The sequence below is a fragment of the Euprymna scolopes genome, chromosome 31 (genome assembly GCF_053919585.1).
Source record: "Euprymna scolopes isolate OS-2025 chromosome 31, ASM5391958v1, whole genome shotgun sequence".
Lineage (NCBI taxonomy): Eukaryota > Metazoa > Mollusca > Cephalopoda > Sepiida > Sepiolidae > Euprymna > Euprymna scolopes.
In genome coordinates this window covers 68,209,803-68,222,661 of record NC_136512.1, presented here as the reverse complement: position 1 = coordinate 68,222,661, position 12,859 = coordinate 68,209,803, and the positions used below count along the sequence as shown (strand labels likewise).

Sequence of the window (12,859 nt, the reverse complement as noted above, 5' to 3'; positions counted from 1 at the left end):
GACGGAGTCAAAACAGCGCGTTGTTCATTTGTGGTACTGCGTCCTGAACTGAACCAACCACGGCCACCGAGAGTAGCCACGACTGAACTGAATTGAACTGAACGGAAATCTAACTGATTTGGATTTCGCGCGCAGTTCGTTTTATACGCTTCGGGGTGGGTCATAGCGAAAGCTGTTAGAAAAAGATTTTAGAAAGTGTTTTCTTCGAGTGTTGATTGGACAGAAAATGAACACCCTGTCACGTGATATTACATTGTCCTACGTCCGCACGAAGACGCACAGTTTACTTTTTACTTCTACAGAATTTACTTGGGTGGATACGACAAAGTGAAAAATGTTCCTTATCCCTCCATTTTAATATCTCTGGCGTATCGCTACAGTGTTTAGCCATTTTTTTAAAATTTTAATTTTTTTATTTTTATGTTTTATTTATTTATTTATCTATTGCTATATCAAATAAATCCTGTGTGCGTTTTTTTTTTTTTTTTTTTTTTGGGAGGGAGAGGGGGTTTACTTTTTAGGCGATTACGTGCGGTTTCACGATTTTGCCTTTTGGACATAGGGTTAGTGTTTAAAAAGTTGGTTAACTTCCCTAAAAAGTTAGACTGATCTGAAAATGAAGATCAATTTGCGTTAAGTTTATATGTGAAATTGGTCTCTTACTCTAAATTCTAAATTAATTGTTTTGGGTTATTTTTTTTATTTTTTTAAATTTTTTTTTCATTTTATTTTATTGTTTGTTTCTTCTATCCGCTTAGGGTGTTCCCGTGTAATCGTCTAAAATAAAGTAGAATCTCATTTTTTTTTTGTGGCGGGGGGGGGGGTATAATTTACCAGAGGCAATTAATCTAACAATTCACTATTTAAAAAATTGCTTTAAAATTAATATTAATCAAAAATGCAACCAATTTTAACTGAAATGGACGAGGAGGGCAATAAATAAATGGTTCTTATTTAAAATTCAACCTAATAAAAATACGATGTACGTACCCGTCACGGGACGAAGATTTCATCTTCCAAAAATCATATAAATTGATGAAATAGTTTTATTTTTAATTAATTAAATTTTATGTGTAAGGAGAAAAAGGTACTGTCCGCGTAGCAATTTTGAAAACAAACCAACAAAAAAAAAAAAAGTGTACATAACTCCACAAAAATTCAAACTTGCGAGATCAGCTATGTAATGCTACCGGTTTCACATTAATCGCTTCTAGATAGTTTTAAAATGATTATCTTTATAAAAATAAAACTATTTTATCAATTTACTTGTTTTTTGGAATATGGCATTCCCCTTTCGTGACAAGTATGTGTATCATACAGATTTTTCCATAGTTAATTTTTTTTAGGGTGACTTCTAAATAAGCACTATAAATAAATAATACGTGAGATATTCCAACTGTCCCAATAGTAGAATTGATCATATTCAACAGGTTACACGTTCTTTTATTCTCGTTTTTCACGAAGCAATATTTCTCAGAGATGCCATTATTCTCTTTAAATTTCAGGCTCATTGTCATATATTTGATCAGCATCCAATGGTTCACAATATGGAATGACGTATTTGATGTCCCCCACCTCTCCTTCGCGGTCTCCATGGTAACGGGTAAACAATTCTTACTATATATTATATAAAAATAAAGATTAAACAATAAAAAGGGAGACAGACGAAATGACATTGCACAAGATGGAATATTTTCAAAGACAACAGAGAAAAAAAAAAAACTCTTACTTTTATTTTAAACATCAAACAAATTCGCTGTAGAGTGAACAATAACATTAATTAACAACTAGCTGTCCCGATCTGGCGTTGTCCGGGAAGCTTCTTTTTTTTTTTTTTTTTTTTTTTTTAAGGATTTTTGTTTAGTTCATTATACTCCATTCCCGACCCGCTTTTCTGAATTTATTTGGAGAGAAAATATTTACAATTTTTAGAATTTTACAAAAATATGATGATGATGATGATGATGATGATGATGATGATGATGATGATCGGTGTTACACTAAATCGACTTTAAATCGCATAAATACATTCGATTTCATTTTTTAACTATGTGTTTTTTTTTTTTGTTTTGTTTTTACCATATTATTATGTAAAATAAAAAACTAAAAAAAAAAAAAAACTAAATTGTTATGAAGTGCATTCCGGATAATTTAATCCTGTAATGAAATTATTTCTGTGAAATAAGATTTAAAAAAAAACAAACAAACAAACAAACAAACAAACAAAAAACGTTTTATTTTATGCTTTTGCATTTTAATGCACTTTAATTCGTCGAAAGTATTTTGTAGTTTTCTATTTTTGGAAGAGTGATAGTATCGAAAAGGGGAAGACAATCCAAAAATACTTTCTTCTTTTTTCTAACCAAACTTATCTGCTCATTCAAAGCAAGTTTAATGAAGTTACACATTAACATAACGAAAAAACATTACTTACCAAAACGTTTATTAAATTTATTAAATTGCAAAAATATGATGTAAAATGCAAGTCAAATATAAATATTTTTAGTGTTATATATATATATATATGCTCAAGGATTGGTGTGGGCATGTGTTAAAAGCACACAAATGCTCTAGCGTCATATATAGCTTTTCCCAATCTAATCATCCCCATGTGCACGTTGTGAGTTCTGCCACACTAACGGGGCTCTGGTGAATGGCGAGTGTTCAGCGCCAGAAAACTGAATCCCCACTGCCTTGTGGGATAAGGTTTCTGAACCAAAGGCTAAGGGTGAGGTAACCCTGACAGAAAACTCCAGAGGAGCGTAGGCCCTGTTGACTGCGGCATTCATGACCTACCGGCATGTGGACCATGGTCTGGTGCCCAGCTACCTAAGTCCCAGTCATGGGTAAATGACATTAGCGGAGTAGAAGGAGCTTCGGCAAGCCGTGGTGAAGGCAATCCTTCTAGGAGAGGACAACTCTTGTGAGAAATCTGCAGTCAAAGCAATTACCAGTCATCTTGCAATGGCTTGTCACTGGGTTATTGTTGCTGAGACTTAGAGAGTGGCACGCATGTTGTACAAGCGCTTGTCACTTTAATGCAACGATGTACAAATGTTACTTGAGATCTATCTTTTATCTTTTATCTTTTTCTATCTTATCTTTATCTGTCGTTTATTTCTATTGCAAGTCCTATGGCAATGGAGGAGTGGCAACGTGTACAGACTTGACCAGTTGGAGGTACACAGTCACAAATCTGCACAGAGGCAACAGGAACCCTATCTTAACATCGTTGTTGTGCCTTCACATGACAGAGGCCAACTCCGGTGGGGGTTCCTGTGACTGAGCAGCCCTATTTAGGGAGAGCACTGCTCACCCAATGTCTTGGGAAAGTGCTAGAAAAGATGCACTAAAAATTGTCTGTCATACTATCACTGGTTAGTTTCCTGCGGCTAACGATGGTTCATGTAAGCAGAAAGAAAACAAAAATTGTATCTCCAAAAAGGAGTAAAAAACTGAATTTATGCTGTTGGAATGTATGCACTCTTCTTGATAAAGTGTCATCCAACCGTCCAGAGCGCAGGACAGTGCTCGTCACTGCAGAGCTACAGAGACTTAATATAGATATTGCTACTCTGTCAGAGACCCGTCTCTCAGGAGAAGATCAAATGACAGAGTTATCATCAAGCTACACTCTCTTCTGGATTGGTAAACTGGAGGGTATCCGTAGAAATGGTGGAGTCGGTTTCGCGATTAAAACATCCTTGCTTGATACTATGGAATTTCCCTCCAGTATCTGTCATCGCATCATGAAACTTCGTGTTCCTCTCTCACACAGCAGATTCATCATTATTCTTTCGGTCTATGCGCCAACCCTTCATGCAAATGAAGATATCTTGTGTTTCTATGAGTCTCTGCACTCTGTTGTTGCATCTACACCAATTAATGAAAAACTTGTTATTCTTGGTGATTTCAATGCCCATGTTGGGAAAGACTATGAGACCTGGAGTCCTCTTAGCCACTATGGTATCGGTACTATGAATGCTAATGGCCTTAAGCTACTAGAGCTGTGTTCAGAATTTGATCTTGCTATCTGTAACACTTTTTCATCGCAAACTGAAGCACAAAGCTACTTGGATACACCCACGTTCAAAGCATGGTCACCTAATTGACTTCATCATAACTCAAAAACGCAACCTTCGAGATGCGTATACTGTTGGTGTCATGCGCAGTGCTGAATATAACACCGGTCACAAGTTGGTGAGAGGAAAGTTTAATTTATGAATCCGTAAGAAAGTTTGTCATAGTGGTGTTAAGGTACCTAGCCGTATTGATGTCACCAAGTTAAAGTTGTCTGAAGTTCAAAAGAGTACGGTGGAAAAGCTCGATAATCTTGCATTTGATGGCACATTGGTGAATTTTAAGACTTAGGTTTATTCTGTTGGTGCTGAAGTTCTTGGTTTCAAGAGGGATAAGAACAAGAACTGGTTTGACGACAACAATCTTGAAATTAATCAGTTGCTGATGAATAAACAGACAATTTATGAATCTTTACTTTGTGAAGATAATTCTGATCATACAACTAATTTGCGACAATACAAAGAGGTCAAAGCCACATTGCAACGTGAGCTAAGAAAAATGAAAAACAAATGGTGGATGAATATAACGGAGCAGATCCAAAAGGCATTTGACTCTTGCACCAATTATTTGGTCCTCCTACCTCTTCAATATCTCACCTGATGTCAAAAGATGATTCTGTTGTCATTAAGGACCCAGAAAATATCTTGAAAAGATGGCAAGAGCATTTTACTGATGTGTTTCACAATCCCTCAGCAGTAGATGCTGATGCAATTAATAGCCTACCACAATGTCATATCATATCCAGAATGGATCGTTTGCCTAATCTGGTTGAGATGCAGTTGGCTATCGCACAAATAAGCAGTGACAAGTGTGACGGTACCACGAGCCTGTTTCTTGACGAGAACCTCCCTGTATGGTACCAAGGTTGGAGTTCTCAGAGAAAATCCCAAGGCCGGGCACGCGTTTTAAGAAAAAGAAAAGTTTGACGGGTACCGACTGCAAATTATGCGGTCTCTATGGTACAGTGTCCAGGTTCAGACCAGAATCGTCGTGGAATATACTCGAGGCATTCACGGGCGGCAATCTAAGGCAAACAAAAGAGACACAAGTCGACACGGGTATAAGAGTTATTAAATCAACAATTTATTTAAACAAATTGAACCGGGTAAAATGTAACTACGAAAACAGAACATGCAACTGAAATCATAACTGAAATAACATGAAAAAAAAGAATAAAAGAATATATACATGCAGACAATGATTTGGGACAAGGAGAAGGGGGTGAGTGATATTTCGATTGTCTTAGGAAGGTTCTTTTTGTTCTCTTCGATGAGAATCAACGAGATATGAGTGATACTCAGAGAGGGGGGTCACACTGAAAGTCTCAAGATATAGAGATAGTTTTTCCCTCTTTCCCCCTTTTTCTTCTTCCTTTTTTCTTTTTTTTTATAGTCAATGATATGTTACTTATGGGCCGATCAACAGGGGGGGGGGATTCAGCATTTAGGAAAAAAACCTTAGTTCGAGGGTTGCTTTTCTTTTCCCCATTTTTTTTCTTTTTCTTTTTCCTTTTTTTTCATGGGGCATTCAACAGTTCACATAATTGATCGAGCAAAAACAATTTAGAAAGAGTTACTTAACTTCTTTTGTTGAGTCGACATTCAATTCACCCGAAGCTTCTTTCCTTTTTATGAGGTGCTGGTTTGAAGGATCGATTCTCGTAAATTCCAATCCATTTATGCTAAGGTGGATATATGTTATTCCTTATCAGCACGGCGTGAATTCCAATCGATTAGTGCCAAGGTGGGTATATATTGTTCCTTTGTGGCACGATACGAGTCGACGAGATGTTTTTCTTTTCTTTTTTTTTTTTCACCATGCGAATCAACCGCGGTGTTTCCATTTTTCGAGCAGAATGCCCCCACACATGTTTCCGTGTTCACCACCTTCGTCGAACTGCCTTGATTCTCCCGCGTTTTTCTTGTTGGCGACAGTTGAAGGTCATTGCGTGGGTGTAGAAATCTAGGTCGCTCGGCCAGCCTCATTTTGACTCCGTCTGCTAAGGATTGGGTGTGGGAAGGGGTGTCTGCTTAATTGATATATATGAAGGGTGTTAAAATGTTTCTCTTAACACCTTCCTCCATAAGAGAAAAAAAAAGAGAATTGTTCCTCTTTTTTCTTTTATATTTATATGTATTTAAAAAAAAATTACTCGTATGAGACAAGAAAATAATATTTGAGATTAAGGACACCAACTTGTGTCACTCTAAAGAAATGATGTTCGTGGAGTTTCCATCACTTTTTCCTACAGCTATTTTATGAATTTCCCCCCCCCCCGCCCCTTTTCTTCCCTTTCTGTTTCGAATCTACGTGATAAGGCGTCCACTATTACGTTATCCGGACCCCTTACGTGTCTGATGTCTAGGTCGAATTCCTGCAATATGAGACTCCAGGAGAGTACTCGCCGGTTTTTATTTTTCATTCTATTGACGTATATCAATGGGTTGTGGTCTGTGTATAGGATAGTCGGGCCATGCACGGAGGATACATAGACTTCAAAATGAGATAAACTCATCACTAACGCCAAAGCTTCCTTCTCTATTGTGGAGTAGGATTTTTGAAACTTGCTCAGTTTCTTTGAGTAGTAACTGACTGGGTGTAGTTGATCATCCTCCCCCATTTGTAACAGTACTGCTCCTATCCCGCTATTGCTGGCATCTACCGCCACACTGAAGGGTTTGTCAAACGATGGAGCCTTTAACACTGGCTCGCTGCTTAACATTAGCTTGATCTTCTCAGCTGCTTCTTGACATTCGGGTGTCCATTGAAATCGCTTGTGCTTTTTCAACAGCTCTGTCAGTGGCGCGGTGAGACATGCAAAATTCCTGCAGAACCGGCGATAATACCCTGCCATGCCCAGGAATCTCCTTAAACTCCTAACATTTTTTGGTATGGGATAATTCTTTATCTCTTCTACTTTGGCCTTTGCTGGGGTGATCTTCCCATGGCCAACCACATGCCCTAGATATTTGACCTCGGCCTGGCAGAACTCTGTTTTAGCTAAGTTTATGGTTAATTTGGCCGTTCTTAACCTCTTAAATACTTTTTCAATTGTTTCGATATGTTCTGCCCATGTGTCATTGTAAATGACTATGTCATCGACATATGTATCTACGTTTTTAATCCCAGCAAGGCATGTGTTCATCAGTCTTACAAATGTTGCTTGGGAATTCTTCATCCCAAATGGCATTACGCGATATTGGCATGCTCCTTCTGGGGTTACAAACACCGATATTTGCTTGGCTCTCTCGGTTAGAGGCACTGCCCAGTATCCCTTAAGAAGGTCGCATTTGGTGATGTATTCGGCATGTCCTATCTTATCTATACAGTCGTCTATTCGTGGCATAGGGTATGCGTCTGCCTTGGTTATCGCGTTCACTCTGCGATAATCTGTACAGAATCTCACTGTTCCGTCCGGTTTATCGACCAGCACGCACGGTGATGCCCATTCACTTTGACTGGGCTCTATTATCTCGTGTTCGAGCATGTAGTCTATCTCTGTTTTCATTATCTCTAATTTCTTCGGACTTATGCAATCCGGATGTTGTTTAATTGGTTCGCTCTCCTTTAGCTCAACATCGTGCACTATTGCTCTTGTGCGCGTAGGTGCATCAGCAAATAGGTCGCTATATTCTGTTACCATTCCTTGTAACTTTTGCCCTTCTTTCGGCGGTAAGTATGCAAGTTTGCACCCTAGGTTACTCATTATCTCCGAATTCTTTAACTTAATGGGTGGGTCCTTTTCTACAGGAAGATCTCTTTCGGGGTACTCATCACTTACAGCTTCATGGTGACACTGTGCTGTCAATATTGATTTTTCTCCTGCCCTCCTGAAATATTTTTTCATCATGTTCACATGACATACTTGAGTTTTGTTTCTACGCTTGGGGGTAGATATCTTATACTTTAGTGGGCTTATCTTTTCAGTAATTGTGTACGGTCCCTGATATTTCGACTTGAATGGTTGACCATTCAGGGGTATGAGTACTAACACTTCCTCTCCTTCTTCGAACTTTCTATCTACTGCCTTTTTATCGTATGTGGTCTTCATGACCCTCTGACTACTTTCTAGGTGGGTCTTAGCTAACTTCCGTGTTTCGGCTAAGGTTTGTCGCATTTTAGTGACGTAATCCGTCATGTTATTTGGCAAGGGTTCATCGCTGACCCATTTCTCTTTTATCATTTTTAATGGTCCTCGTACCTGATGACCGAAGACTAGATTGAAGGGACTGAACCCCAACGAGTCTTGGACGGCTTCTCGAGCTGCGAAAAGCACAAATGGGATCCCCTGATCCCATTCGGCATCGTGTTCCATACAATAGCCCCTGAGCATGGTTTTCAGGGTGGTGTGGAAGCGTTCCAGAGCCCCCTGCGATTGAGGGTGATAAGCGCTGGATTTTATGTGGGTGATTCCCAGTTGCTCCGTAGCCTGCTCGAATAGCCTCGACGTAAAATTAGATCCTTGGTCTGTCTGTATGGTTCTGGGTAGCCCCATTTTAGTGAAAAAGTTTATCAGGGCATCTACCACCTTTTTCGTTGATATGTTGCACAGTGGGATCGCCTCTGGAAACCTTGTGGACGCGCACATTATAGTTAATATAAATTTGTGACTGTTTTGGTTTTGGGTAGCGGTCCTACACAGTCCACTATTACCCTACTAAACGGTTCTTCCACTGCCGGTATAGGTTGGAGTGGGGCCGGGGGAATATTCTGGTTGGGTTTTCCAGTCTTTTGGCACGTCCCACAAGTTCTACAGAACGTTTTGACATCTCCCACGATTCCTGGCCAGTAGAAATGTCTGGTCAACTTTTCTAGGGTCTTGTTGACACCTAGGTGGCCCGCCAGTGGTATCTCATGTGCCACTTTCATGATATCCTCTCGATACATGTCGGGTACCATTACTTGTTCCCGCACAGTATCTCCCGACTCTCCCTTTGTCTTGGGGGCATTCCATTTCCTCATTAGTACGCCCCTATTGAGGAAATATTGACTTTTTGATTTGTTAGGATATTCTTCTCCAACCCGACAGAATAAGGGTTTTAGGTCGCCGTCATTCTGTTGCTCCTTGATCAGCACTTGTCGTGGCACGGGTAAACAAGGTTGGGGTGTTACCACCGGTCTCGGTTGCTTTTCCCCTGACGGCTTGTCTTCTATATTTCCCCTCTCTATCGCTCTACTTCTTGTGGTCACCCCTATGGGTTTCCCGTCTTGATATTTCGCGATGTCATTTCCTAGTATCATGGCTACCCCTGTCATCGGTAGTTCGTCAATTACGCCTACAGTTATTTCTCCTGAGCCCCAATCCGACACTAAGTGGACTTTAAATAGTGGAATCGTTATGGGTCTGTTTCCTATGCCCCTTATCGTGGTCGCTCTACCTGCGGCTCTTGTCGCTTCTTTAGGCATGCATCCTCTTTTCACTAGGGATTGGGATGCTCCCGTGTCCCTGAGAATGTTAATGGGTTCCCCTTGACCTTCCTTATCTCGCGCGATATATCCTTTCGATATGAAGGGTTCGTACGTTTCATCTATTCCCTGAGATATCGCCCCTTGTGGTTTGGCTGGGGTATTCCGATTCATCTCCGTGAATCGTTTCGCCTGACACTTCGCAGCTACATGACCTGGCTTCCCACAGTTGAAGCATACTATAGGTCTCGCTTCCCGTCCCAGTACTGGTCGGTTGGTTGTGTTGAGGGGATTTCTGATGGGTACTCGTGGATTTTCGTACAGTGTCTTTACTGCACAATGTTCCCTGACCTGTGACTGCATGGGTCCCTGTAGTTTTGCCCTGCTTCTCTTGTGAGTCAATATGTATTCGTCGGCTGCCGTGGCTATATCGATTGCTGTTTCAGCCTTTTTGTCGGTCAGGTGTATCCTCATGTCATCGGGTATGCAGTTTTGAAATTCCTCAATTAACATGAGTTGTTTCAATTTGTTGAAGTTACCCTCTATGTTTTTGGCATTGCACCACCGATCAAAATAATTCTCTTTGAGTTTAACGAACTCTACGTAGGTTTGTCCCTCGCTTTTCTTTGAGTTTCTGAACTTCTGTTGATAAGCTTGTGGGACGAGTTCATAACTTTTAAGAATTGCTTCTTTTACTACCTCGTAGTCGGCACAGTCTTCTGCTGGAAGTGCCGCATATGTCTTTTGGGCCTTACCGCTTAATGCCGTTTGTAACAGCATTGCCCAACACTCTTGTGGCCAGCCCATATTTAGGGCGGTTCTCTCGAAGTGCGCAAAGTAATCGTCCGCCTCCTTTTCTACAAATTTTGGGACCAATCGCACTTGTTTAGTTATGTCGAATCTGTTTTGTCTGACTTGCTGTGGCTGGTGAGCTATACTTAATTCGCTCATCCTAATCTCTTGCTCGATTCGAGCTTTTTCTACCTCGGCTTTCGCCATTATTCTGGCTTTCTCTAGTTCGACCTGATCAGGAGTCATGGTCATTTTCTCCGCCGGTAAATCTTCCAGCACTTCTTCATCGAAGCGGTCATTATCTACCATGTGCTCAGCTATTATTCTCATTAACTGGCTTTTCCTCATATCTCCCCTAACCTCTAGGTCTAATTTCTTTCCTATTACTATTAGATCATCTTTTTTTAATCTATATAATTTATCTGGGGATGGATTTTTAAGGAATTCGTCGGTGTCCGTCATTTTGCCTTACCGTCCGTGTATAATGCACAAGTACGTTCACGAGGATTTTTTTATTTTTTTTTTTTTATTCAAGCAAGGAAATTACACTTGCTTGGTGTATAACTGATCTCCGGAGAGCCCCATGTGACGGTACCACGAGCCTGTTTCTTGACGAGAACCTCCCTGTAAGGTACCAAGGTTGGAGTTCTCAGAGAAAATCCCAAGGCCGGGCACGCGTTTTAAGAAAAAGAAAAGTTTGACGGGTACCGACTGCAAATTATGCGGTCTCTATGGTACAGTGTCCAGGTTCAGACCAGAATCGTCGTGGAATATACTCGAGGTATTCACGGGCGGCAATGTAAGGCAAACAAAAGAGACACAAGTCGACACGGGTATGAGAGTTATTAAATCAACAATTTATTTAAACAAATTGAACCGGGTAAAATGTAACTACGAAAACAGAACATGCAACTGAAATCATAACTGAAATAACATGAAAAAAAAGAATAAAAGAATATATACATGCAGACAATGATTTGGGACAAGGAGAGGGAGGGTGAGTGATATTTCGATTGTCTTAGGAAGGTTCTTTTTGTTCTCTTCGATGAGAATCAACGAGATATGAGTGATACTCAGAGAGGGGGGTCACACTGAAAGTCTCAAGATATAGAGATAGTTTTTCCCTCTTTCCCCCTTTTTTTTTTCTTCTTCCTTTTTTTCTTTTTTTTTTATAGTCAATGATATGTTACTTATGGGCCGATCAACAGGGGGGGGGGATTCAGCATTTAGGAAAAAAACCTTAGTTCGAGGGTTGCTTTTCTTTTCCCCATTTTTTTTTCTTTTTCTTTTTCCTTTTTTTTCATGGGGCATTCAACAGTTCACATAATTGATCGAGCAAAAACAATTTAGAAAGAGTTACTTAACGTCTTTTGTTGAGTCGACATTCAATTCACCCGAAGCTTCTTTCCCTTTTATGAGGTGCTGGTTTGAAGGATCGATTCTCGTAAATTCCAATCCATTTATGCTAAGGTGGATATATGTTATTCCTTATCAGCACGGCGTGAATTCCAATCGATTAGTGCCAAGGTGGGTATATATTGTTCCTTTGTGGCACGATACGAGTCGACGAGATGTTTTTCTTTTTTTTTTTTTTCACCATGTGAATCAACCGCGGTGTTTCCATTTTTCGAGCAGAATGCCCCCACACATGTTTCCGTGTTCACCGCCTTCGTCGAACTGCCTTGATTCTCCCGCGTTTTTCTTGTTGGCGACAGTTGAAGGTCATTGCGTGGGTGTAGAAATCTAGGTCGCTCGGCCAGCCTCATTTTGACTCCGTCTGCTAAGGATTGGGTGTGGGAAGGGGTGTCTGCTTAATTGATATATATGAAGGGTGTGAAAATGTTTCTCTTAACACAAGGCACCTGGTTTGGATGGTGTTCCAGTGGAACTTCTTAGGATTGGAGGTGCGAATATTGCTAATGCTATCCTTGGTTTTGTTAAGGAAATCTGGGAAGGTGCTCCTGTTCCACAAGATTGGATTGATGGTGTCTTGGTGACCCTGTTTAAAGGAAATGGACAGAAGAATGTTTGTGACCAGTACCGTGAGATTATGCTTTTGGAAGCTGCTGGGAAAGTTCTTGCACGACTTCTATTAAACAGGTTACTGGAGGATGTTTGTCCTAATGCTATTCCAGAGTCACAAAGTGGCTTTAGGTCTGGCAGAGGTACTATGAATATGATTTTTTCAGCCTGGCAAGTCCAGGAGAAATGCATTGAACAACAGATACCACTGTATCAAGTGTTTGTGGATCTCACCAAAGCATCTGACACCATTAATAGGGAAGCTCTCTGGTTAATCTTAGAGAAAGTAGGGTGTCCTCAAACCTTTGTTAGAATATTCAAGGAACTGCATAGGGACATGAAAGCTTGAGTTTCGTTTAACGGAAAATTGTCTGATGAAATCCCAGTTGACAATAGTGTCAAATAAGGTGATATTCTTGCCCCTACTCTTTTCTCTATATATTTTGCTGCTCTACTTGCTCATGTATTTCGAGATTGTGATAGGGGTGTCATGTTAAAGTTTTAAACCACCGGTTGAATTTTTAATCTTAGAAGCTTTAATGCCAGATCCAAGCTGCAT

The 12,859-nt window shown here is 40.2% G+C and overlaps 2 protein-coding genes across 2 annotated transcripts in view; both read right to left on the bottom strand.

Moving 5' to 3' along the window:
- Positions 1–12,859, bottom strand: part of LOC145255801 (ribosome maturation protein SBDS-like) — a 190,541-nt gene that overhangs the window by 93,702 nt on the left and 83,980 nt on the right. The window lies entirely within an intron of this gene.
- Positions 8,674–11,009, bottom strand: LOC145255795 (uncharacterized). Its single transcript, XM_080114479.1, has one exon. It carries the CDS (start codon positions 10,738–10,740, stop codon positions 8,674–8,676), a length of 2,067 nt encoding a protein of 688 aa, XP_079970605.1. The 5' UTR covers positions 10,741–11,009.

Coding starts and splice junctions, on each gene's coding strand:
- LOC145255795 (XM_080114479.1), bottom strand. CDS start 10,740: ATGACGGACACCGACGAATTCCTTAAAAATCCATCCCCAGATAAATTA.